General features: G+C 36.3%; 2 protein-coding genes across 2 annotated transcripts; one reads left to right on the top strand and one right to left on the bottom strand.

Moving 5' to 3' along the window:
• Window positions 1-24: 24 nt before the first annotated feature.
• On the top strand, window positions 25-8,234 carry LOC121735594 (SET domain-containing protein SmydA-8). Its single transcript, XM_042126453.1, has 6 exons — window positions 25-183; window positions 695-728; window positions 1,269-1,453; window positions 2,019-2,144; window positions 5,989-6,111; window positions 7,079-8,234. Exons 2-6 carry the CDS (start codon window positions 699-701, stop codon window positions 8,178-8,180), a joined length of 1,566 nt encoding a protein of 521 aa, XP_041982387.1. The 5' UTR covers window positions 25-183; window positions 695-698; the 3' UTR covers window positions 8,181-8,234.
• A 169-nt stretch (window positions 8,235-8,403) lies between these two features.
• On the bottom strand, window positions 8,404-19,004 carry LOC121735302 (trypsin-1-like). The gene is made up of 6 exons (XM_042126082.1): window positions 18,810-19,004; window positions 16,909-17,086; window positions 13,929-14,045; window positions 10,476-10,642; window positions 9,995-10,146; window positions 8,404-8,630 (listed from the first exon to the last, which is right to left on the bottom strand). The coding sequence occupies exons 1-6, from the start codon at window positions 18,877-18,879 to the stop codon at window positions 8,427-8,429; spliced, it is 888 nt and encodes a 295-aa protein (XP_041982016.1). The 5' UTR covers window positions 18,880-19,004; the 3' UTR covers window positions 8,404-8,426.
• Between the last annotated feature and the right edge of the window lie 8,300 nt (window positions 19,005-27,304).

Raw genomic sequence — 27,304 nt, 5'->3', positions numbered from 1 at the left:
TTTTACATCTGCAAGAGTTACGTAAGTCAGAATGCCGGCAGTCTGAAATAACCATGCTCCCGCGCACATGTTTTTGTTGAGTTGGAAGGAAAATCACAATTATTGTAAAAGTGGCGTCATGAGTATTAAATGAGTTGAAAATTGAAATAAGATTTTTTGGTGAAAACTGAAAGCAGGCCTTAGGTGAGTTATTTTGAAGATTTTTTTTATCTATTTTAATTTGGAATTTGGAAATTATAAGACGTATTTGAAGGGCTGATCGAATTTCACTAGATTAACGTACGTAGTACTTACTACCTCAGTGAGATTAACTAGAAAATTATTTTAATTTGAATATTTTTTTTTGATTTCTTTGAATTGTTATGAAGAATTGCACGTTGGTATTATGATTTATGATGCATAATGCCTAATACCTTTATTTTAAACCTCACATTTTATGTCAACAAAATTAAGATGGTTTGTTTAGTGTGTGCTATATTCTACCATTATATTTAGTACTTACCTATAGGTACCTATAATACCTATGCACTAAAGGTGACTCAAGTTGTAAGAACAAAATGCTTATTGTATAGAATTATTATAATTATTATGAGTGTATGTTTGTAGAATATTTGTAGAATTATATTTAGCATAATATCTAATATTTTATAATATTATACTTCGTACATAATATTAATTTCATTTTCTGTTTCAGTAGAATGGGCCCAGTTACTAATTTGCCATACAAGGTACGAATGTTTTTTATAATAATATTTATCATAGCCAAATAACGATTTATATAAAAATATTTTTAAGACGCAACAAGAAAATTGTATAAGCGCCATCTGTAAAATTACGTCTGAACTAAAATGGCAGGCAGTGAGCATGATACACAACTTGAAAGCCTACAGCCTGGAACAATTTTTCCTATTCATCGAAAGATGGCGGTTTTTAGGAATGTACCATCAAAGAAATTGATTTATTCGTCGGCTGGGTTTGAGATATTGACATAACGCGACCAAATAACGTAGGTTCATAATAATTATGGACCTACGTTATTTGGTAGGGAGAAGAGAGAAGCTGAATCAACTTCTCTGATAATTCCTAATTCGTTGGGTTTTTTTAGGGTTAAGGGATGGACGGACAGACCGTAGTTTTGGTCTGTCCGTCCGTCCGTCTGTCTGCCCGTGGTTTTGCTCAGAGACTGTAGGACCTACAAAGCTGTAATTCGGCATGAATGCACATATTATTAATGCCGACAAAATGTTATATCATTAACCCATTTACAGGTAGAACACTCCGACGACTTCGGCCGCTACTTATCAGCGGCCAGGGACCTGAATCCTGGAGATGTGGTCCTGACTGAGAGCCCGCTGGTCTTCGGGCCCAAAGGCATGCCGGATCCGGAGGCGTCCATGCCCTGTGTGGGATGCTACAAGCCTGTGTTCACGGACGTGGGAGAGAGATGTGCCAGGTACCCTGATTTTTAAAACGAGGATTCGGCATTTCAGGATATAGAAAAAAGGGACCGGGAATTCTCGAAAAAATCATCCTTGAGAGCTTATCCTTAGAGCGTTTCCACAGGTTCTGTGTTGATCCAAAAGTATTGATTTATTAATTTTGTGATCTCGTTGATCGCAGCGATTCTATTGGATCTTATATGAACATTATAAGCAGGTTCACCCTACGTCCGAACCGTAGGCAGCACCTTCATCAAGTATAAGAGAACGTACAGGAACTATAATAATATGTGGCAGTTTTAGTACAAGTTTTTATTGGGTGACATCAGTTTGCTGCAGTACCGCCGTTGCTCACGTTTCCTGGGCTATAGTTCTTGTACAACTTGTACAATCTTGTAGGAAGAGTAAATTAAACACTGTTATATCACTCAACACTACCACTCGGGCTCGTAGCTGATAGAAGAAGAGAATGTCGAGCGACATCTCTTTATATGTCAACCCCACCACTGCAGCTAGAGGGCGTGTCTGACTTTATTTATCAATACACTACAGTTCTTTTTAATTTGCTGTTTATTCCAGATGCGGTTGGCCAATCTGCTCCGGCAGCTGCGCCGGACTCAAAGACCCGCTACACCACGCTCGAGAGTGCGACGTGTTGAGCGCGCGCCCTGACTGCGTGCTCGACAATATGGCCGACTACTACAGGTATCTTCATGCCAATACAGTGGCTATCATTACGTAATTGAGCTTACATCTACCGAGTATAACAGTGGCGAGACCACAGATTAAGAAGAGTCCACACCGCCGTTTTTCCGTACAAACGTTGTCCCCTGTTTCCTCCCTGGATAATGCTAGTAGAGTTATAATTTTTTTCCTGAATATCTACGGCCACTAATACAATGTCTCTATGTTTTCTTTTTTTTTCATAATTTAATTATTAAATAAGATATGAACGTTCAAAAACCCAAAAAAATGGCCAGATTTTCCGCTGTGTTCAAACGTCCAGAAAACAGATTTGGCTAGATTATACAAAAAAGCAAAACATAGGAACACAGCTTAAGCCTTTTTTTAAATCTTTAATGAAAAAAGTACTTAGATCGGTTAAGTTTTGGAGAAGGAATCAGGGGACAACGAATCGTTGATTTTCTGGATTTTCTGCAGTTGTCTCTATCGCGTTCTGCGGTAGAGGCTTGAGGTAAGGGAGACAGCTGTAGATATTACACGTACTTTTTTTTCATTTCTCTAGCCCCTGTTGTATCCTCTTAAGTATAAGGGCGAGACGGTGCTGTCTGACAATAAAACTGTCTGTTTACACCAGTGGTTCTTATCCGGTGGTCCGCGGACCACTGGTGGTTCCTGAAGGCATTCCAAGTGGTCCGCGAAGCCATCCTACGTGAGTAACTACTATAATACGTGAGAATTCAGAAGTTAGTAAAGAGTATACAGTCACAAAAATCACATTCAATTAAAATCTGTAACTTTCAGATTTTTTTTAATGAAAAATGTAAAACAAGGCGTAAAACAGTTTTTATTTATTTATTAATTATTCTTACGCGTGTAAAATTAACAAATGATTATGGGTCAACAGACGAATTTCTCATAATTCAGCGAAGAGAATTTAGATGTAAAATGGACTTTTCTTACTTTTTCAAACTAAAACATGAAACGGGAACGCTCACACAGGAAAATTTTGTTAAGTAATTGTCCAATAATATCTATTTCCGTAGAATGTACACCGGGAGAACAACATAATATGCTACAGATAGTGTAATAATACCACCGAATATACAATATCATAGCATTTTACATAATTCCGGTAAAGTTAGGGAAGTCTCGAGAGAGATGCATGCTAGTGAACAACGAAGAGCAGAGCTAGAAAAATATAGAATAGGATCATGGACCTAACAATAAGGTCCATGAATATAATTTCGAAATAGGATGATATTATAATAAATAAATATTATGTTTTCACGCTAGTGGCAGCACCGGCCCTAGTAGACAAGTGGCAAGCGTTTATCGTAAACGCTAACAAAATGAATGCGATTTGACAAAAGTCATCGCTTCGCTAGCGAATACTAATGTCAAATCCTATACATTTTGTGGCGTTGGCGTTGGCGTTTACGATAATCGCTTGCCGCTTGTCTAGGTCCTCAGCCCCCTAGACAAGTGGCAAAACGCTAACGCTAACGCTAGCGCTAACGCTACAAAATGTATGCGATCTGACATAAGTCATCGCTTCGCTAGCGAATACTAATGTCCAATCCATACATTTTGTAACGTCAGCGTTAGCGCTAGCGATAGCGTTTTGCCACTTGTCTAGATCCTCAGATAGTAAACAACAAGTTTTGTGCGACATTTGACCACGTTTCTGTCAATATTCTGATATGACAAGTGCAACATGTCGGATTTTGGTCGGATCATTTACTGAATGTGCGAGTAGAGCGGCCTCTGCATCCTGCTTGTGTCATAGAAACATCTGAAGATAATTTTCCTAAATAAAATAAGATTAAACGATACTTTGAATAATAGTTAGTAGTCTATTATAATACATAACAATGTTCGACCATATTATTCGATATTACAGACTACGAATATAGTTTTGATTATTCGTAGATTAGAGCAGATAATTTATTTTTGTGATTTGGTAAACTTTTTTATTCACAAGTCATAACGTACAAACATGAAAAAGGTTTCATATCGTCAAAGTACTTATATAATATCCTTTGGCCGGTCTTAACTTTATAAGTCTATTGTAATTTATAAGCAAAAGTTTCAGGTAGTGTTTAAAACTTTAGCAACAGTATTAAGTAGCTATTGAAACTATTCTGCACTAATTTTGCCTTCATTATTTCACCACACCTTCACAGGTTTGCTGAATGATCAATAAAAAGTGGTAGGAAATGAAAGTATTCTCTTCTAAAAGTTTCTTTAAGGAAATTCCATAAATTACATGAGAACTTTACGATAACATATCCTGAGATTTGTCTCGTCTCTTCACTCATTCCCATTCTTCACTCATTTTCACGTAAGATTTAGTAAAGAAATATATAGTCTGTCAAAAAAGTGAAGAAATTAAAAAGTGGCAACATCGTAATGTTTTCCCTTTTTTTTTTGGTTGATTTGAAAGGGATGACACTTGCAATACGATGTTGCCACTTTTTAATTTCTTCACATTTTTGACGGATTAAATTGTTATTTCTTCACATTTTTGACGGATTAAATTGTTATCTAAATATTATAGTTCTTGTTTTAGAGAGTCACTTCACCATAGCTCGAACAAAATACTCGAGTTTTCACTAGATGAGATTCGGTGAGTTTTGGCTGACCCCTCCCTCTAGACACCTTGCGTAATTCGTGGACCCCTACAAAAGCTTTGTCTCGGAAGGGATATTAAATGAATTATTAGGAAGTTGTAACTGTTACCCCGTTATAAATTCAACGACCCTCCCACTTCGACAGACCGTGCTTAACCTGTGATTCCGGAATTTGGATGTGAATTATGACTTAACAAATATTTTAAATTGTTTTTTTTTTCTGGAAAATAGGAAATTGTTCCCTCAAAAACTTTGCCCTTTTTCAGTAGACCAGCAAAATCTTAATTAGGATAACATAATTATTATGATAATGCATTTGCGCCTGAGGGTTGAATTTTGTTAACATAATGATCAAGGAAAAAGTTTTGAAATTTAAAATTTTACACAAAATATACCAGCTGTAAAATAAAATATTAATTTACTTTGCAAATTGCAACGTCGCGTTGTTGTGAGTTGAGGTGTTGCGATGCTTTATAATGATGCGTTCAAATTTTGAACGCGCTGCTTACAGCGGCAAATCTGTCAATTTGTATCTTCTTGTGTAGTTAAGTTTTGAACATAAAGTAAATATACCTAGCGGAATAGAGCAACAATCTTTTACGTGGGAGAGCCATGCTTCGGCACGAGTGGGCCGGCTCGACCGGACAAATACCACGTTCTCACAGAAAACCGGCGTGAAACAGCACTTGCGCTGTGTTTCGTCGAGTGAGTGAGTTTACCGGAGGCCCAATTCCCCTCTCTTCCCTCCCCTATTCCCTTCCCTTCCTTACTATATTAACCTATTCCCTCTTAAAAGGCCGGCAACGCACTTGCAGCTCTTATGATGCTGCGAGTGTCCATGGGCGACGGAAGTTGCTTTCCATCAGGTGACCCGTTTGCTCGTTTGCCCCCTTATTTCATAAAAAAAAAATCTCGAGCTGTCAAACGAACCCGAAATTGGTTTCATATGTGCGGAAAAATATGTGTACGTACACACTTACACTAGCATGATTGAACGTGATTGTCAACGTGTGGCACGTGCCGACTGGACGTCAAAAAAAGAGTGCTGCTGTCATGTATCACATGTCTCTTTTTACCACGCAGTGTTACTGATAGTGACATCTCTCTTGCTCAGGCTTTTTTTTCTCTATTCCGCTAGGTATATTAACTTTATGGTTTTGAATGGCTCTTTTAAGAAATGCATCGCGATTTACGACGCGGCACGTTGCCTGAACTGTTCTTATTGAAACTTTCAGGCACGATGCCCTGCTTCCACTTCGGTGCCTGCTGCTGCAGAAGTCGGAGCCGGAGAAGTGGCAGAAGCTGATGGAGCTGCAGTCGCACATGGAGTGCAGACTACCGGGCACTGAAGCATATGAGTATGTGCTTTGTTATAACAATTCCATACTAATAATGTTAGTCCGAGTCTATCTGTGCTTCTGAGGCTTAAGGCGACGCCTTGATAATTTGGCTGTAACGATTTCGATTTTTCCCAGCAATGACTAAAGCTTAGAAATTAAAGTTCATTGTCAGTATTCATCATGTCTTTGTCCTTGAATTACCCATAGCATAACACGATTGGTCAACTTTTATAACACAGAATAGTCAATCAAAAAGACCTCTATAAAAAAGGGATTCCTATTTTGCCAACAGAGGAGAGTGATTTAAGCTTCCACAATCTGTAAATAAACAATTGTTTTAAGCATAAACTTTAATTTGCCCATAGCTTATATGAAATATATTTATGGTTTTTAAATTACGCGACAAAAACCATTTTGTCGCTACGCCCTTTCCATTTCTTGCTGTTCCATTTCTTGTTTTCTATGAGGGGCCGGGACCGCCTCTCATAGAAAACAAGCAATCTAAAACATATCCAACACGGTTTTTTACTTTAACGCGGCGTCACCTTAAACAGATGAGCCAATTTAGAAGTTTGGTATAGCGATTTAGTCCCAGAAAAGGTCATACGGAAGATAATAATGTACGGTTCCCACAACGGTACGCAATTAATTCATTTTCAGTTAATTATTGTTCATAACAGAAGTATTAGTATACCGTATAATGGTGCATTTATTCAATCGATTTAAAGGCTTTATTAGAAATTATATTCAAATATAAAGTATTTTCCGTTTGAAAGCTTCTAGATTAAACGACAAAATTCGAAGTAACTGTGAATTTCTGCAAATTACCTGTATTTTAATTTATTTAGAAAGTTCCAGGAGTTAGTATCATGAAATTAAAGAGTTTCGAGCCTAAAATAACTTGAAGATGAGCCGGCAAAGTTCATCAAAGTAAGAATTTGCTTACTCAACAATTACATAATTAACTCTCTTTTCTTTGTTCCAGTGAGGCTAATGAATTTATAGTGGAGTACTTAATCAACAACTTCATTGAAAAACTCAGCCAAGAAACAAGAAACAAATACTTCACAGACACTTCTAAGGGCATTCTACATAAAATATGTGGTATCATGGACACCAATGCACTAGAAATACGCCTACCCTCTGGATCAGAACTTAACTCTTTATTTTCTGAGACGAGTTTGCTAGAACATAGCTGTGTGCCAAATACTAAGCATACGTTCAACGTGTCCACAAAGAATAAAAATGAACTCTACAATATAACAGTTAAAGCTGTTCTGCCTATCCAAAGTGGACAGCATATAAAGACTATGTACAGTCATGCCTTATGGGGTACACTAGCTAGGAGGCAGCATTTGAAAGACACGAAATATTTCTCGTGTAAATGTGAAAGATGCAGCGACCCGACAGAATTGGGGACGTACTTGAGTGCTATGAGATGCATCGGTGATGAAAACGGACCTTGCGCTGGGATCCATCTGCCAGAAGATCCACTGGACGATGAAACCGATTGGGCATGTAGCATGTGTCCCATTAAAGTCGGTAACTCTCAAGTCAGTATGCTGATATCTCAGATGCAGGACGAAGTAGATAATGTACAGATGATGGGTAACTCAGTTACTATACTAGAGAATCTTATGTGCCGTCTTTCCACTTTTCTACATCCGAACCATTATCACTTGTACTCAATCAAACATTCGCTGGTACAACTTTACGGGAGGCAACCCAGCTATATGTCTGACGAAACTTTGGACAAGAAAATCAAAATGTGCGAAGATCTGATAAATATAACTAATACTTTAGATCCAGGCAATGCCAGACTTAGCTTGTATAGTGCTGTACTTCATCATGAACTACATTCAGCTTTAGTTTTGAAAGCAAAAAAGGCTAACAAGGAGGGACTTCCTAAATCATTAGAAGATATTAAGCCTTTAGCAGAGAAAGCAAATGAAGCAATCAAAGCAGCTCTTGCAGCCCTTGTTGACGATAAAGATGAAACCTCTGGACAGAAATTGTACGGTGTTATAGAAGATAGTAAGAGGAGCTTCGACAGATACTGCACGGAGAAGAAAATAACTTTTGATTAAACAATAACTTTATTTTTGCTACTAATAAATTACTTAAAATTATTATCACAGTCAATCACCTCTATTAACCTAGGTAACATGTTACATTTTTATAACAAAATAAGTATAGTTTTATTTTGGCTAGTTATTTAAAAAAACGTGTAAATTGTTTTCAAAACAAAAACAGGCGGCAAAGCATGATATATCTTAAAAATTAGTAACAATAATTCTTCTAATTTTTTATATTCCTACCTAATTTATTATATTCTATTTTCTTCCTGGGAACCAACTTAGACTAGCTCTGGACTTATCAGCGTTCACACTGGACACGATCCACTCTGTGAATCTGGAGACCCTGGTGTAGATACCAGGCATCTTCGCTCGTGCACACCCACTGCCAGTTGACACCACTCCCACCACCATGGATCGGCCTTCATCTTCCTTAATCATGAGAGGACCACCGCTGTCAGCCTGAAAATAAAAAGTATTGTTAGCTTCTTTAGACTAGAAAGTAGCTGATGAATGATTAAAACTAGAATTATTATCTCGATCGTGGGAATCGCAGACACAATACATTTTCAATTGTTATGAGGTACCCGGGTGCCAACTGCCGCCAGGGGATTGTTAGGTTATTTATAGGAATTCTTAGAGAGGTGTGTCTCAGCACTTGATATATTGGATAGGACTAAATAAGCTTTTATTAAGTAATTGATATCTGTAAGATTGACTTATCCAGACAGACATAATTATGTCTAGTCATTACTTAGACACTATTAGCGCCACAATACCATCAGACTAATTGTCTGATTAATCTTTACAAATGTGATAATAATTAACAATAGTCGGATATTTCAATTAAGTATGTAAATATATTTTCCCCACAATATGCACTTAGGGTACAAAAGTTGTTTAATAATAAATTTAAAGTAACACTTGAAGTAGTTAATTGAAGGTTAATGATAAAACACAAAAGCCGGAAACCGACATCAACCATAATTGTTTAATCTTATCTAATGTTCCATAATCAACGTGAATGGATTTCATATCTTATAATTTTCAAGTTCTAGTGATAAAGCTTAGCTTCAAAATAACAAAGTTAGTCATTATTTTAAATAAAAATAATGACCTACTTAGAATTAAGTCTATTTACTCTACATAGGAATTATTAAAATTGTGACGATCAACATCAAGAATGCTATTTCCGATTTTATTAAAATTTTTGAATTGATTGGTTTACTTTAAGTTGAGAATCCTGTCTGTCATACAGGAGTTTCAGTGTTGGAAATGTGTAGGCCATTGCCCGTATTTAATTACAATATAATGACATCTCCTTGTTTATCTAATTCATAGGAAGAATACTGCAGAGGGATCCTTCGATATTCATCAATAAAATATGCAGAAATTCCCTCATAATTCCTAACAATTTCATTGAGCAGAACATTATGCGGGTATGCGTTCTACTATTTGTATGCCCTGACAACTTGCTCATCAGATAGTAATGCAGCTTTGTCAGTTATGTTAGTCTTACTTTGCCACGGTCAAGGTTAAGTTAAGCGTTTACTTTCGGTGGTAAAAAAATATTCATTTTCTTAGCTTCTTCTTATTGTAAAATCTATTGACTCAATTCTATTTCCTGATTAATATAAACTATTTTTTATCCTTTAATAATTTTCTTAAATCTGCGTCTTTCTCGCTGTTTTTAACTCTTATCATAGAAGGTCAATATTATTATTTTTTATCTAATCCTCTCCTAAATCGTTTATTTTGTATACCTTACTTTTTCTACGGGACACATTGTTCTTTATCTTTCATATTACTATTTCTTTCTCACTCACCCAGCAAGAGTCTCGTCCCCCTTCCTCATGGCCCGCACACATCTGCGTGGCAATGACTTTGACCTTGCTGCCCTTGGACTCGTACCAGGTGTTGCACTCGTCGTTGGCCACAACCAACACCTCGGCCTTCTGTAGGATGTTCGGCCTTGCCCCTGGAATATGATTGGCATGAATAATACATGTGTGACGATGTGTCATGCTATCCATGCTAATGTTTGTGAAAGTATGTTTGTTATCTGTTCATGCTTAAATAGTTGAATCAATTTTGATGTTTGGTAGATTAGTTATGTTATCCTAGAATGGACTAAGAGTAGGTTTTCGTTTAATAGAATAGCATCTATAAAAGTTTTTTTGCATTAAATCTAGTGTTCTACTTTTCTATGGCTAGTGAGTAATTTTGATTGATCAACGTTGTTCTTCAGTAAAACAGAGCTAGATTTCAAACAATACATATATTTTAGCACTATCAAAATGATCTTACCTACACCCCTATCTTCATTAGTGAACCCCCACCCAGCAACTGTCGCCATAGTGCCACTAAAATCCGAAGCCAACGGTTGCGGCAGACAGGCTGGTCGGAGCTCGTTGCTCCATGTCAGTTGTCTCAACGTCTTCAGTAGAGCCACATCATTTGGCTTCCTTTTGCACCTGAAAATGTAATAAAAACTACAGACGAGCACTAGTCCTGATCCCAGATTTGCCGCTTACTGACTTGGCTTTGGTTAGAGATCATGCAGCGAGTCCCGGATCTATAAAGAAATCGTTTTCATTAATTTGTTCATTACTTTCACAAAAATAAAATAACAAAGTAGTCAAAATAAATTGTTCCCGTGCGAACGAAACCATTAATAATAATAATAATAATAATATGTTTTATATGTCAGGCTTAAACCAATTTAGATGAGGTAAATTTAGTTCTAGGAAGGAACAGATACAGGTTTTTGTGACAAATATAGTAAATTATTTAAAAAAAGGTAAACAAATTTATAAATTCGAAAGAAGTTGGCCGAAATAGGCCTTCTTACCAATAAAAACATTTACCTTCACAGGGAATACCTATAGAAGATCTGCTTATATTTCTCTGGACCAATAATATGATATGACAAACAAAGACAGCGGACCATGAATAATACCAGTAATAATTATAGATCTACCAGAATCTGATTGCAAATTTTGATGGAAGATTATCAAAAAATATCCTTGATCATTGGATAAATTTTTATATTTGCTTGTTTCACACACAGAATAAGTTGCTTAATGGAGAAAAAAGGACCAAAATATTGTTTTTTTTTATGAAATAAGGGGGCAAACGAGCAAACGGGTCACCTGATGGAAAGCAACTTCCGTCGCCCATGGACACTCGCAGCATCAGAAGAGCTGCAGGTGCGTTGCCGGCCTTTTAAGAGGGAATAGGGCAATAGGGGAGGGTAGGGATAGGAAGGAAAGGGAATAGGGGAGGGTAGGGAAGGGAATAGGTAGGGAATTGGGCCTCCGGTAAACTCACTCACTCGGCGAAACACAGCGCAAACACTGTTTCACGCCGGTTTTCTGTGAGAAAGTGGTATTTCTCCGGTCGAGCCGGCCCATTCATGCCGAAGCATGGCTCTCCCACGTGTGTTTTATTCCAATTACCCCGGTATTGCTTGAATCAATTTATTTTCTCACTTTTAGCCATCAGATTCTGGTAGACCAGTTGTACACTGCGTTACCTTTATTCGTAAGATAGACTATTTACAAAAAATTCGGGCACGAGGCATCGAAAATTATTAAATTTTGCACGTGGCCTAATAAGGAACAGACCTTGAAAACTTTAAATATCTAGACCTAGATGCTAGATTGCCTGTCAGTTATCCTTTGGCCAATTAACAAAACCTCCATTTGATATGGGTTGTTCCCATTGGGATTATTTAGATAACAACTATTAATTGCTTTCGATCATGATTGCTCAAACTGTTTTTTTCATGTGTATAATATTATAATTAAATATTATGAATAACTAGCTGTCCCGGCAAACGTTGTTTTGCCATGTAAAGTATTTCACCCATATTATTTTATTGAAGTGACTAAATAAGTATGGCACTATGGCAACGTCCATCGCTATCCCGTCCCACAAACAATGGCTGCCGTCTGTCTCAAGTACTATTATTTATTCAACAGATGCACTTATCAACATAAAAAGTAGCCAGTAGCCGATTCTTAGATCTACTGAATATGCATATAAAATTTGGTAAAAATCAGTAATGCCGTTTCGGAGATATAAGAAGAAGATTACACTGAGGTCTGAGCATACTGGAAAAGGACTTAATTACTGATAAAGAAGAAAGGTTTTTTCGTTTGTACCAAGTAGGCTTTGATCTACTGAAACAATTTTTATGAAATTTGTCACAGACTGAATTGAGAGTTACTGCGGGATTTACTTTGGCTTAGACAAAACTAGTCATAATATAAACCTAACCTGTCCTATTCGGGGTTACACTTGACACAGATTTTGTTTATGGAAAAATGTAAACAAAAGAACGACATACAAAATGTTCTTCATTTCACACTTCACAGTTCATTGTTACACAGCGTATCAATTAGACAATATTTTGAGACCTTCGTTTACAAAGGTCTTTCAAATATTTCCTGTTTGTTCCTGACTATTACTGTGCTGACAAAAGTGAAATATAAAACTTGGCTAGGCCTTTTGCTTGGTGCACATGGGGTCGAGGTTTTTATCATTTTTGTAACCGCATATATTATAATAATAATAATAATAATATCTATGGACGCTTCACACCACGTCAGTCTGGCCCCGTGTTAAGTACCTGAAGGACTTGTGTTACGGGTACCAGACAACGGAAATATATTTAATACTTTCATACTATACACATATTTAAGATTTTTATTATATGATACACATATTATTTAATACACATCCATGACCCAGGAACTTGGAAAACTTTTTGTTCCGTCGGCGGGATTCGAACCCGCGACCCCCGGCTTGAGCTACCAACAGCCCACCAACTGAGCCACAGAGGTCGTCACCTATATTATATTACTAGGTTCATATTTTGATCAGTTCGAAGGAGACTTATAACAACAAATCGAAAGCTATTAGCTTACACGTTGGCTGATGTTGGACCAATACAAGCCTATTATAACGAACGTTTAGCATATTCGTTTATTATTGCCCATGAATCATGATTCATGGGCAATAATAGACGATCGGCGTCGATTGTGCATGCTATGAGTGGCAATCATGTTAATCCATCATAGCCCAACGTGACGAGATTTTTTTTTTATTAATACTCTTAATTATACACACTGCCGCATTTATATACTTTTAATGATTATTAATATGAATTTAATGAACACTTTGATATAAGCACCAAATATTTGCTGTCAACCTCTTCATGAAATTAAAGTTAATACGAACTGCCGCACTCAGAGACGTTTAATAATGATTAACCTTAAATTTAATGAAGAGTTTGACAGGTAATGTATAGGACTTATGTCAAAATTTTCGTTCCCAAGCGGTCGCGTGCGACAGCGATAACAATAATTGATTTCCAAGAATCTGCGATCGAGGTAATTATATTTATGTATTTAATCGGGGTCTCTAAGTACGGCGGTCAGAGACGAAAATTAATTAATTACTTTAATTAAATAAATATTTTGACATAAGCCCCGTAAATTATTATCTGTCAAACTCTTCATTAAATTCTTTAATCGTCATGTCTCTCGTAAAATAAAAATAAAATGTCTCTGAGTACGACGTAACTTCCTTCGTTGATCTTAGGGGCTGTTTCACCACTTCCTGATAAGTGCCGAATAGGCTATCCACAACTTATCTGACGGAGTATGGAGTATCTGTGAAATAAGTTACGGATAGCGTATCCGGCACCTATCAGGAAGTGGTGAAACAGGCTCATAGTTTGAAACTTAGTCTTACCTGTATTCCGGGTGTGGTATAATTTTGGACAGGGCTTCGTTCTGGTCTGTAGCGGTTATGTCTGTGTGTCCGACCACGACCGACAGCTGCTTGGTCTTGTAAAACTCATCAAAGACACTAAAACATAGGTGTGGGTTAGTCTTTCTCTACTTTGGTAGATAACTTTGTTGATCTTTAAAGATTTAAATTAATATTAAGTATGGGGGTTTTATATTTAAAAGTTTATATTTAAAATTACAGTCTATATTATGGGCTACGGTTTTGAAATATTCACTGCGCGCTATAAACTGAAATCCACGCGGACGGAGTCGCGGGCAACAGTTAGTTTTCTATACCCTATAGTGCAGTTAAAGTGACGCCGCGTTAAAGTAAAAAACCGTGTTGGATATGTTTTAGATTGCTTGTTTTTTATGAGAAGCCGCCCGGCTTCTCATAAAAAACAAGAAATGGAACAGCTAGAAATGGAAAGGGCGTAAGCGACAAAATGGTTTTTGTCGCGTAATTTAAAAACGATAAATATGTTTCATATAAGCTATGGGCAAATTATAGTGTATGCTTGAACTAATTTATTTTACAAATTTTGGAAGCTTAAATCACTCTCCTCTGCTGACAAAATTAGAATCCCTGTTTTTATAGAGGTCAAAGATAAAGACATGATGAATACTGAGAAGGAACTTTAATTTTTTAGCTTTAGTCATTGTTGAGAAAAATCGATATCGCTGCAGCCAAATTATCAAGGCGTCACCTTATATATTCAATGCGCGCTATAAACTGAAATCCACGCGGACGGAGTCGCGGGAAACAGTTAGTTTTCTATACCCGATAGTGCAGTTAACAATGATTATTATTGTAATAGAACTATAGATAATTAATAATAACTCTCAGTTATTTCCGTATTTAATGCATCATCATACAGGTGCACATGATTTGCTTTATTTATTATGTTCAAAAAACTATTTAATATAGTAAACAACACAGCATAATAAATAATTAAGAAATGAAATAAAACGTTTGATTTCTATGTAAGTTAAACCTCAAATGTTTGTCAGCATTGGGCCTGGATTATCTGAAATCTTCAGGCTATAAAAATTCATAGCGCTAAAACTAGGATCCTGTCCGTACTAATATACAGAGTTCGACCAAAAAAAAGTGATAATACTTAATACTTTAGTGTTGTGTCCCCTGCGCAGTACTCACTGTAAAAGTAGTAGCACTGAAACTGACCGTCAGGAGTTTTGCCATCAAAAGTTAAAAAAAAAGGTTTATATTTCAGCGCTGCTATTTTCACAGGGTAGTGCATATACATGGGGTTCCCATACACATACTAAATTATTATCACTTATTTTTGTTACACCCTGTATTGCCAAAGTGTCTGTCTATAATTATTTCCTCTTTGACGTATACTTATGCCTGTTTTCACCAACCGCCTCCTAACGCTAAGTGGTCCCCTATCGGCCATTAAGGGTACAATATATCCTTCAAGATTTCACGAATTTTGTGTGTCACGTTCGTCCTTAGGGCGTAAGAACTTTTGCAAAACATTACTTTTTTTTAAATGTGTTTGTTTTAAGAGATATTTGACCCGCAAAAATCACTAAGAAACACTTAGCGTTAGGAGACCGTTGGTGAAACCAGGCATTAGGCCGGTATAAATAGTCAGTATTCAAGATGCATCTCGGTCTCAAGACACGGTTCACGCTCTGTGATTGGTTGGCTGTCAAAATTTGGACCAATCACAGAACCGAATCGCGTCTTGAGACCGGGTCTTAAGTACTGACTATATAAACGGACCTTAAAGTCCTAAGAAAGGCAAGCGTTACTATAGTAGCCATATAATAATAGGCACAAATATTTTCAGTCCTGTAGTTTTCGGCCGGATATCGTAGTACAGCAGGGTTTGTATTTTGAGACAGTAATGCTACAGGTGATTGTACAATCTGCTGTTTATTTCCTACTGATGTGCTGTCGCAAGCTACACCCCACACTACACCCTGACACAATAGACATAACGACCAGTAGTTCGACTGCAAAGAGACGGACAGGTTTCAATATCTGTCAAATTCGTCGGGTTTCACTAGGATTATGAACGGAATGTGCCTCGCGCTGGCTGATATAATTTATTTTTAAATATTTAAAATAAAGATTTCAAAATTGGATTCTGACAATTTTAATCGCATGTGTCAAAACACAAACAACAATACGACCAAAGAGGAACACGTCCAGCGAATATGTCATAGTTTTAAATTCGTAGGTAACAAGTTAACAACCCTAGCGACGATTTTCGTCATAATACGTCAAATTTAAAAATTTCAACGTCAGTTCTAAGTCGGCATACTCTATCATTCTGTCTACTCTGACCCTGATGTATTATAATAGGGTTGCCAACCGTTATGTTTTCCCAGGACATGTCCTAGTTTTCGTAGTGTCTTGGGACGTCTTGGATAGTTTAGCATCGTCCTAAGTTGAAAACTTTGTTACAAACAAACGTGTTTGCTTTTCTTTATGACAACTAGTTTTAACTATATTATTTTATTGACAACTTAAATTGTAGCTTTTTTTCTAGATATTAATTTTGATATTGCTTCTATGTGTCCTGTTTTTGGACGAAAGGGAAGATTTTGGCCGACCTACTGGAGAAAACCGCGTAAAGTGTCACATTTCGAAGCTGCCAAAGTTTTACCAATTTGAGATATTGCAACTTTGGCAGCTCAAATCTTCGAAATGTGACACTTCACGCGGTTTTTTTCCAAGATAAATTTGTTTGTATCACAAATTTATCTTATATACACAAGATGTTAGCTATCCATTTTTGAAAAAATATTCGTGAACGCGGAAAAGCACAATGGCGGACAGTAGGTCGGCCAGGCTCCATATAAAAATCTTCATACCCCTTTTCCTGGGTTTTGCAACTTTAAACCTAGTTTTTTTTTAATTTGTGGTTGCCAACTCTATATTTTATACATAAAATCAAAAAGAGAACCTGCAGATACAGTGTCCAGCCGTCAGTAGCCACCTGTCATTGATGACAGTGGCCCCACACTGGTGGGTCCCCTGTCTCCACACGCTGGCCGCCCACGGGAACTCTGCAGGTAGACTGTTGGTGCCCCCCACGATGCGGCCCCTCCGCGAGATCACTTTGCCGCATTCTATATCCGCCACTGAAAAAAAAGAAATTTTAATTTTCCACGATTTCAAAATTTGGATGACTTAATGATTTGGGTTTCTTAAGAGAACTTTTTAAATTATGTGGAGTTTGCATTGATATTGATAGAATTAATTTTGATGATATTACTATTGTACCCACTTAGTAATCAGCGGCCTTATTCCCGAAACTGATATCAATCTGATACTCGTATCAGATTTTTTACACTTTAGACATTCTATGTCTTCATATTTTAGATGTCTAAAGCACTGGTAGGCAACAGGTGGACCGCGGTCCGTTTGCGGACCGCGAAGGGTCGAATCTCGGACCGCGAAATATTATAATGTATTTTATACCAAGTATCTATTATACATAGATGAGCTACAAAGGACAAGTGTGTTTTTTTCTGGACCTCGTTAAAATTTTCCAACAGTATCCGGACCCCAACTAAAATTACTTGCCGACCCCTGGTCTAAAGTGTCAAAAATCTGATATCAGTTTGATATTACTTCTAAAATCTGTGGTTTGATATCAGTTTCGTGAATAGGGCTGCAGTAATCACCAAATTAAGTGTGATATTACTAAGATCGAAGACAAGTAAAATATTTCATTGCTTTTTTTTATTTTTGACGAAATTAATACGTAAACCGCTTTAAGCGCTCTAGTTTAAAAATTATATTACGACGATTAGGCAAAGTCAAAAACGTGGGTAGATTTAAAATTAATTACACTACGAAGAATGACGTTGATGTTGCCAGTTTATAAATCTTTTACTTATCTTACAACTATTCATTTAAACTTGAGAAATATTACATTTTAACAAATTAAAATTGAATAAAATTAAAAAAGAATAACATCAAATTACAATAATTTGTCTAAACGATAATTAGTAGAATTCCTAAAGTGGCCTCTACACGTTGGTCAATGATGGACACAAGCTATTACAAACATGAAGTATCATACTGCCCATACTGTAGATAGGCCCATGATCGATGATCATACTGTAGACAGATTCGCAAATTATGACAATCATGGTTATTGATTATGAATCGTGGTCTAAGACCGTCTTAATGTTCCAGTTATATTAAGCCTCTTATCATAGTTAGCTCAGATTAATGAAAATTAATATTTGGTAGCTGAAATTGTAAATAGAACCTTTGCCTAAAGATTGTGGATGTAAACACCGTTACGTCAAATATAGTAGCATTTTGTATGGAAATTAAAAACATATTTTACAGGCCAATAGCTACATTTTTAATATTAGCTTTTGCCCGCGGTTTTACAAGCGTGGAAAAGTAATTTTCCTAAGATACAAACTTATCCAAATATTTAAAAATGGAATTAACAAATTCTTTTTTATTTTTGATATTTTATGGGCAATATAATTTTAGTTGATATTCTTAGATGACAAGATTTTTATTCATTCTAAATGGAAAATGGCGAATAATTTGGCCCGTATTATAATTCAATTGGCGTCTAATTGAACTTTGTAGAGTACGATTGTTTTCGACTTTGGCTTTACCCTAGTTCGAGTTGAAAGTCATTCACAAAATATTATATGAAAGCCTTTAATTCTTTGAAGTACTCTATGATGTTAATTTAGGAATCAATTAATGTTTAGTCAATAATTCAATTATAATTGTTGGCTTTGTATACAAAATTCGTGGAACACAAACCCAAAACAAAAAAAAATCAATTCCCAATTTGGAAATAAAATGACAGCTGTCAAAAATACTCACAATTGACGTAGCATAGAACACAATCCAAGAATATAAACATCATCACACACAAGAGCCTCATGTTATACATCACTAGTCTATTATAATTTATAATTATTATAATTTTTATAATTATTGACTCGATAGACGTATGCACTCGTGTCAAAGTGTATCCTTACTATACCGGTAAGATTTAGTGCTGTTATTTTAAAGGATTCTATGATTTGATGCTTGAAGGCCTTACCCCTATAGCTTCGCTTCCGAAGTGATGCGAAACTAGGTATCGATAATACAGAAATAATATTTCTGCAACAATCAGAAGAGACACCTGGTCTTGTAATAATACGTCTGATGACCATAATTTCCACTACGGATAGTAACTAATAAGTAATAAGTAAGCGGTGCATCGCAAATACATTATATTAAAAATATATATATTCATAAAAATTGCCCAATTAAATTTTTGTAGCTGACAAAAATATGACAACTTGTACCTAAATCATAGATACTGAAGAATATCTACAATTTTAAAATTTAATAACTCTCTTGTTTTAAGAATATAATCAATACATTAATTTTAAGTTATAGCAACATATTACACTGACAATTTTTTTCTGATTTGTTAAATCACGTGGTAGTGGCATGGTAGTGAAATATAATTTGTGTAAGGCAAAAAGGTACCAAACCTTTTTGCCTTACACAAATTATATTTTATATTAAAATATAATTTTATCACTAATAAAATGCACAGAGAACAATCTGATAGAGGCAACATCAGTTCTATCAACTGCTCGCCTGATTAACTATAATAATAATAATAAAAATAATATATTAAAAACATATCGATATATCGACAGTTGCAATGTAAACAAGCACATCACTAATTATAATTCATTGTCAGGTTCGGCGCGCAGCCTCGTGTGATAACGAGATAACGCGGAACTGTCATTAGCCGCAACCAATGACTTGTGCACTTGAGTAACATAAAAAAATGATGCAGTCATTGAAAAGTTGGGGGCATTAATAATTTTAAATAAATTAATTAGTGAAATTTTATTGACGATTGTTAGCTAATTGGGGTGATAACATTCTGTGTGTGAAACATGCGAATATAAAAATTTATCCAATGATCAAGAATATATTATTATTTTGAAAATCTGCCATTAAAACTTGCCATCAGATCCTGGTAGAACTATAGTTACATATTTTTTATATTATTATTTTGTGTCATTGAAAAAAATTATACGAAACAAAATGCTATTCTTACATTTTATAAACCATTATTTAATTTGTGTTGCATTTCCTATATAGCCTATTGTTTGTGTGAGATGAAGGTTATTAGAGTGACCATAACTTCTAATATATTTTATTTTTGTTAGTCCTTATTTAGAAAAATGCTACACATTTTTTTTGAGCGATCGGATAAAAAATCATGAATTTACCCCATTACAAAATTGATAAAATTAGAACATAAATTACACATTTTTTTTACATTTAAGAACTTGAAACACGTCATGTGTAAAATTATTCATTTAAAAGTACTTCAACATTACAGTTATTATTTTACCTATTAACCTAGTTGATATGTTATTATCTGTAGTAGTGGTTCATTTATTATTATATCTGAATAGGTACTTTGAATAATAGCTTATCAAACAATGTCATTTTAATAGCTGCATGTTTTTGTGTAAAATAAAACATGCGACGGAAATTATTTCCCACAATATTGCACTTTTTTTACATTTTTGATCAAAAAACTGTGTCATGTTTATCGTTACGTTCATAAGTAAGTAATTGAATTAGTTTATTTATATTTATAGTACAACATGACTTGATAATATTCAACTTTTCATTTAAATATTACGATAAAAAGTTTTAACATTTAAACGTGTTAAGGAAATGAAAATCAATTAAACTTATTAATATTATGTATTATTAAATAAAGAAAATAATTCACTATATAATTCATCACATTTCACGTCACATTGCGTAAGTCTGAAATTACTTACATTTTTTTGTATTTTTATTTTTTTATATCCTACATGTCATGATTCTCGTAAAATACAACAATCATAGTCACCGTACCGTTCTATCATTAGTCGGCCAAGTGCAGTAGTAGGGAGACGCACGCTTCTTGGCCTAGTTAACAGATTTCAATAATCGCTGCATCTAAAGGCTATCGCACATGACATGACATTCAAACGAATGACATTGTTTACGCGATTTGACTAATTATTGTCGTAAAGGTGCCTCGACACGTTGGCCCTTAAGGACCTATACAAGCATTTGGGCTTTGATGGACATATTTTGTGACCATGATTGTTTGCCAAGATAGCGAAACTGTCTATATTATCGTCTCTCTTCGTCGATCAGACCAGATAATAATTAATGTAGTTTTGGAAGTTGGTAACGTTATTCCTAAAGGTGTCCAGATGAATATACTAAAAGTCCCCGAGGGAGGGACACGAGCCTTTAATACTCTGTTCTTCCTAAAGTACCTAATGATCGTACAGTAAAAATGTTTAGACGTAATTTATAGGTAATTAATGTAGATAATTAATGTAGAAGTCACTTACGTGGGAGAGCCATGCATTACGTGGGAGAGCCATGCTTCGGCACGAATGGGCGGGCTCGACCGGAGAAATACCACGTTCTCACAGAAAACCGGCGTGAAACAGCGCTTGCGCTGTGTTTCGCCGAGTGAGTGAGTTTACCGGAGGCCCAATCCCATACCCTATTCCCTTTCGTACCCTCCCCTATTCCCTTTCCTTCCCATCCCTACCCTCCCCTCCCCAATCGTCCTATTCCCTCTTAAAAGGCCGGCAACGCACCTGCAGCTCTTCTGATGCTGCGAGTGTCCATGGGCGACGGAAGTTGCTTTCCATCAGGTGACCCGTTTGCTCGTTTGCTTTTGCTTTTATTTCATTAAAAAAAAACTAAAGGGATATTATAAATAATTTTCGAGTCAAAAGCAAGAACCTTAAAAAAGAGACCTTTCCCCATTCCTCCACCGCCGGCTCGTGTCCCTCCCTCGGGGACTTTTAGTATATTCATCTGGACACCTTTAGGAACAACTGTGCCAACTTTCAAAACTACATGAATTATTTGGTCAGAATTCCTTAATTTTCCCAGGCTAAAAATAATATTATATAATTAAGCCCGTCACAGACTTAGCTATAATATATATTAATATATTTATAGCTCGGCATATTAATATTATATATTTTCTATACTAATTTCGCGCGACCACACACTCACCTATAATATATATTTCTGTGGCATGTGGATTTAGTATAGAAAATATGTCTATAAATATATTAATATACAGGGTGTAACAAAAATAAGTGATAATACTTTAGAGTGTGTACGTGTTCCTTGTAGAGAGTTCATTGTGAAAGTGGCAGCGCTGAAAGACGATTTTTTTTTTCACTTTTGTATGGGCAAGGGCCCGAGCGTCACGAGTTTCCCCATACAAAAGTGAAAAAAAAAAATTTGGTCTTTCAGCACTGCTACTTTCACAGTGAACTCTTTACAAGAAACACGTACATACCCTAAAGTATTATCACTTATTTTTGTTACATCCTGTATATTATAGCTTAAGTCTGTGACGGGCTTTATAATAAAATTTAAATACATTATTCAAAAGACGTCGAGATTGGGCAAATGTCAATCATTGACAGAAGTTCTTCGCCTGTGATCGCTTGAGTTGATGAAACCATGGGGTCTATTAAGAGTGAAATATACTGCGCACACTCGGGCACTATAAAAATTATTTCACTAAAACATTACTTATCGCACCTAGCTACCAAACAAGGAACATTTTTTATCAATTTTCCTATTAGGAAAACTAATCAGATATTACCCTCGGATTTGGTGTGCGGAAACGGATGTGATAATCCAAGGTCGGGGGAAGGTCGGCCAGGCCCGCATGTGCCAACGACTCCTTATCGCGGATTTTGTCTAGACAATCTTCAATTGATAGGAAGTTTTGTAGCAGTTGGGGGCCGTTCATAAATTACGCGAGGCGTTTTTGATTATTATTTTATAATCCCCCCTATGGTAAGATAGCTTGAGGTTCGCTTTTACTCTTCTCCATCTTATCTTAGGTGAGATATAGATAAGAAATATCTAAAAGCATTCTTGATTGAATGGACACACGTTGAGTTGAAAGTGACAATGTATAATAATTTACAAAAAAACTTAATAAGTAATTAGATGACATTAAAATTATTTGAGTAAGGCCTTACCTTATTAATTAATTTTATCGCATTGAATTGTTTTCATTACTTACTTTTAGGCATTATGCCGTGGTTGAGCTAAAATCTAACTCGAATAATAATTTTAATGTCATCTAATTACTTATTGAGTTTTTTTATAAATTATTATACATTGTCACTTGCAAGTCAACGTGTATCCAGTATTAGATCCAGTACTAATAATAACCAAAACAATATTTCCCGTTCTTAAAGGAGCGGCTTTAAGAGAGATCCACACCGCCGTTTTTCCATACAAACGCTGTCCGCTGTTTCCTCCCTGGATAGTACCGGTAGAGTTACGATTTTTTTCCTGAATATCTATGGTCACTAATACAATGTCCCTATGTTTTCTTTTTTTTCATAATTTAATTATTAAAAAAGATATGAACGTTCAAAAACCCAAAAAAATGGCCAGATTTTTCTCTGTGTTCAAACACGTATAAAACAAAACTGGCTAGAATATACCAAAAAAATAAAACATAGGAACACAGCTCAAGCCTTCCTTTAATTCTTAATGAAAAAAGTACTTAAATCGGTTAAGTTTTGGAGAAGAAATCAGCGGACAACGAATCGAAGATTTTCTGTTCTTTTATTACAACTTTTGTCGTGTTGTCTCTATCGCGCTCTGCGGTGGGAGACTTGAGAATGGTGAGACAGCAATACATTTTCAAATACCTATTTTCAATTTCTCTCGCCCCTGGTGTATCCTCTTAAAAGCTGGTACAACAATATTGGCTACCTTGAAAACTTAGCTTTGACTAAGTTTTAACCAAGTTGTAGTTATTTTCCACGTGGATTAAGTTCGCTAAAATTAGGGTTTAGCTCAAAGTTTGGTCAATAGGGCTTCATTTAGTATTTAGTAAGTATATAATATAGTTGTTAACTACGTTTCATGAATTTAGCTTAGCTTTTTTACGGTATATGAAGGGTAGAAAAAAAGGGTCATAATAATTCAATTTAAGCCAGCTACGCAGAAGTTATAGTGCCCGAGTGTGTGCACAGTACACAGGAGCACTCTCTCCCTTTCTCCCATAACGCAGTGGATCGAATTACAAACACGACTAAACGATCGAGTAATATTCGAACTCACGGTCTCGGAGCCAAGATCTCTAAACCACTGGACCACGGAGGCGATGATACACATTACATAAATAGGAAAACATCTTGGATGTCAAACACGTGGTGACATAACATGACGGTCAGACGGGCGCCGCATACTGATGATGAATTCACGGCAAAGGGCGGGGATTGGGGACAATGTCGCTACGTGATTGTACCTGCTGTTCCTTGTTACTTGTCGTGATGATGATGAGGATGATGATGACGATGATGATGGTGATGATGATGATGAGATGTTGATATTGCACTCAAAGAGTGATGGCAGAAGTGGAAAGGAAAAAGCAGGCAGATATTTTGGCCGCGCGGTATAATGAAAGGGGGATATATTTTATTCTCCTACGCCGCGAGGTCTATTCTTCCTCCGTCCTACGAATTTTTAGTCGGGTCACATGTACCTATGGCCTAGTTACTCCTACCGAGTATACTTATTAAAAAATCTATACTTATTAGTCTATACTTATTAAAAAATCTATAGTCTATACTTATTAAAAAATCTATACTTATAAAATTACATGTCCTGACTCACTGACTGACTGATTAATCATCGCTGAGCAAAAACTGTTAAAGTTACAGCCACGAAATTTGGTGAGTAGGGTTGTTTTATTAAGTAGACACCCACTAAGGAAGGAATTGTGAAAATTTTACCCCGAAGGGGGTGAAATAGGGGTTGAAAGTTTGAATGAAAGTCCGTCATTTCTTAAGTTAGAAACATGAAAGTTTATTTTTGAGTTACTACTGATTAAAAATTAATGGATACGTATTTAAGCGTTTTTGGAAATTCTACCCCCAAGGGGGTGAAATTGGGGTTGAAACTTTGAATGAAAGTCCGTCATTTCTTGAGTTAGAAACATGAAACTTTATTTTTGTGCTACTGCTTAAAAATGAATGGATACGTATTTATGCGTTTCTGGTACTTATACCCCCAAGGGGTGGAAATTCCGTCATTTCTTAAATTAGAAACATGAAAGTTTATTGACGTTTGCGTTTGACGTTTGTTTAAATTCCCGGGGTCCCGTTTTTACCCTTTGTATAAGGAACCACAAAAAGGGGAAAACTATCCATCTTTGTTATTAAGTATAACTATGTTAACGCGGACGAAGTCGCGGGCAACAGCTAGTAATATCTATAAAATATAAATAATATCTATCTATGGACGCTTCACACCACGTCAGTCTGGCCCCGTGCTAAGTACCTGAATAACTTGTGTTATGGGTACCAGACAACGGAAATATTATAATGAATACTTTTATACTATACATATATTTAAGATTTTTATTATATCATACACATATTTAAACATCCATGACCCAGGAACTTTGAAAACTTTTTATTACGTCACCGGGATTCGAACCCGCGACCTCCGGCTTGAGCTACCAACAGCCCACCAACTGAGCCACAGAGGTCGTCAAAAGGTAAGGATTCTTCGAGACGCAGGTGTAAAAGTACACGAAACAAAAACAGAGTAAGTTCTCAGATTTCGATCAGATCATCTCTATGTATGAAGTGACCACAAAAAATGCGCCAGCGCTTCTCACAATTAATATCGCTCAAATCTCGGGAGCCCGAATCGTCGGTGCATCAAAGGCCCTATCATGTACGAACTTAAACGCAACAAAAAAGAATTATCATATCTAGTGAATCCGCAATGCAACAGGTAGATTCTTTTTATGCGAACAACAACAGCCTCATTTGAAATTATAAACCAACTTGTATATTCGGAGGCCGGGTAAAGAGACATCGATCAGCCCTGCCTCCAATATGCCACCGTATCACAAATGCGCAAGTATCAAAATAAAGCGCTCTCCACAACGGTCGAAATTGTTTGGTTTCTATGAACTGTGGAGCAAAAACTCGAGGGTCTTTCGAAAGTAAGGATGAGCCAAACCACATAAAACAACATAAAGGATTGAAAAGTCCTTTATACTTATAAGTAAACGACATGACTAAGTGATTAGTCCAATCACTTAGAAGTTCAGAGTCCCCATTTTGCCCATTTTGTATGTAGATGTTCATTGTTCAAATAAATAAATTATGTATTATTGAATCGCTTGTGTACCGTACTAAGAGGTAACCGAGTGCAGAAGAATATGAATGAAGAAACTATTGCCATCACGCTACACCCTGCGCCGGCACGTGTATTGTGATAGAGACACATACAGTAAATCGAGATAGCGTAGTCGTCTGATTCCTCCTTGAAAATAGAGCCTATCTAAGTATTATTTTTAAATATCTTCAGGAAGAGTGAGTCTATGCCTCCACGTTTTTATTTTATCTTAAAGATCTTTCAAATTTGTTTTATGGTCTCTGGATTGGGGCGGGGGGGGGAGGGGATAAGGGACAGTCATACTACATGGAAAGATTAAAAAAATCGATAGACTGCTATATTTTAGCAGTATCGACCTACTAAGTACTGCCGGTTGTATAAATAGCATTTGGCCCTATAGAGCAATTACTTTGGAGACACTTTGGTCCTTAACATAGCCTGTTCTTATGCCAGTAATGTTTTAATCAATACAAGCAGGTGAACATTCACCACAACATTGTAATACATTAGGATGTAGCGGGCTATTTTTTGGTGGCGTCACAAACATGTATGAGTATGTAACACTAATGATAATCTGATGCCTCAAGAGCCTATTTTTCTTTGTTATTTATGTTTTGCTGTCGTCAGAGGACCGAGAGGGATTTGGTTTTATATAACTAGTATTTTGGACAGGAAATTGAAGACAGGACATGATAGTTGAAAAGTCTACGATGAGTAATATTAAGTATAATTTATAACTATTGCAAAAGTGTGATTCTGTCTGTATCGTTTATTTTTATGAAAAAGGAGGGCAAACGAGCAAACGGGTCACCTGATGGAAAGCAACTTCCGTCACCCATGGACACTCGCAGCATCAGAAGAGCTGCAGGTACGTTGCCGGCCTTTTAAGAGGGAATAGGGTAATAGGGGAGGGTAATGGAAAGGAAGGGAAGGGAATAGAGGAGGGTAGGGAAGGGAATAGGGTAGTACCCTATTCCCTCTTAAAAGGTCGGCAACGCACTTGCAGCTCTTCTGATGCTGCGAGTGTCCATGGGCGACGGAAGTTGCTTTCCATCAGGTGACCCATTTGCTCGTTTGCCCCCTTATTTCATAAAAAA

This window comes from Aricia agestis, chromosome 17, assembly GCF_905147365.1.
Source record: "Aricia agestis chromosome 17, ilAriAges1.1, whole genome shotgun sequence".
Lineage (NCBI taxonomy): Eukaryota > Metazoa > Arthropoda > Insecta > Lepidoptera > Lycaenidae > Aricia > Aricia agestis.
Note: the sequence above shows the minus strand (reverse complement) of the source record. Positions and strands in the feature narration are given on the sequence as shown.

What these genes read in the sequence shown, in the direction of transcription:
- LOC121735302 (XM_042126082.1), bottom strand. Translation starts at nt 18,879, where the DNA reads ATGTATAACATGAGGCTCTTGTGTGTGATGATGTTTATATTCTTGGAT. An exon ending in GCTGGACACTGTATCTGCAG is followed by an intron (nt 14,046 to 16,908) that starts GTTCTCTTTTTG and finishes CCTATGTTTTAG; the next exon opens with TGTCTTTGATGAGTTTTACA. An exon ending in GGGGACGAGACTCTTGCTGG is followed by an intron (nt 8,631 to 9,994) that starts GTGAGTGAGAAA and finishes TTTTATTTTCAG; the next exon opens with GCTGACAGCGGTGGTCCTCT.
- LOC121735594 (XM_042126453.1), top strand. Translation starts at nt 699, where the DNA reads ATGGGCCCAGTTACTAATTTGCCATACAAG. An exon ending in TTACTAATTTGCCATACAAG is followed by an intron (nt 729 to 1,268) that starts GTACGAATGTTT and finishes ACCCATTTACAG; the next exon opens with GTAGAACACTCCGACGACTT. An exon ending in GTGGGAGAGAGATGTGCCAG is followed by an intron (nt 1,454 to 2,018) that starts GTACCCTGATTT and finishes TGTTTATTCCAG; the next exon opens with ATGCGGTTGGCCAATCTGCT.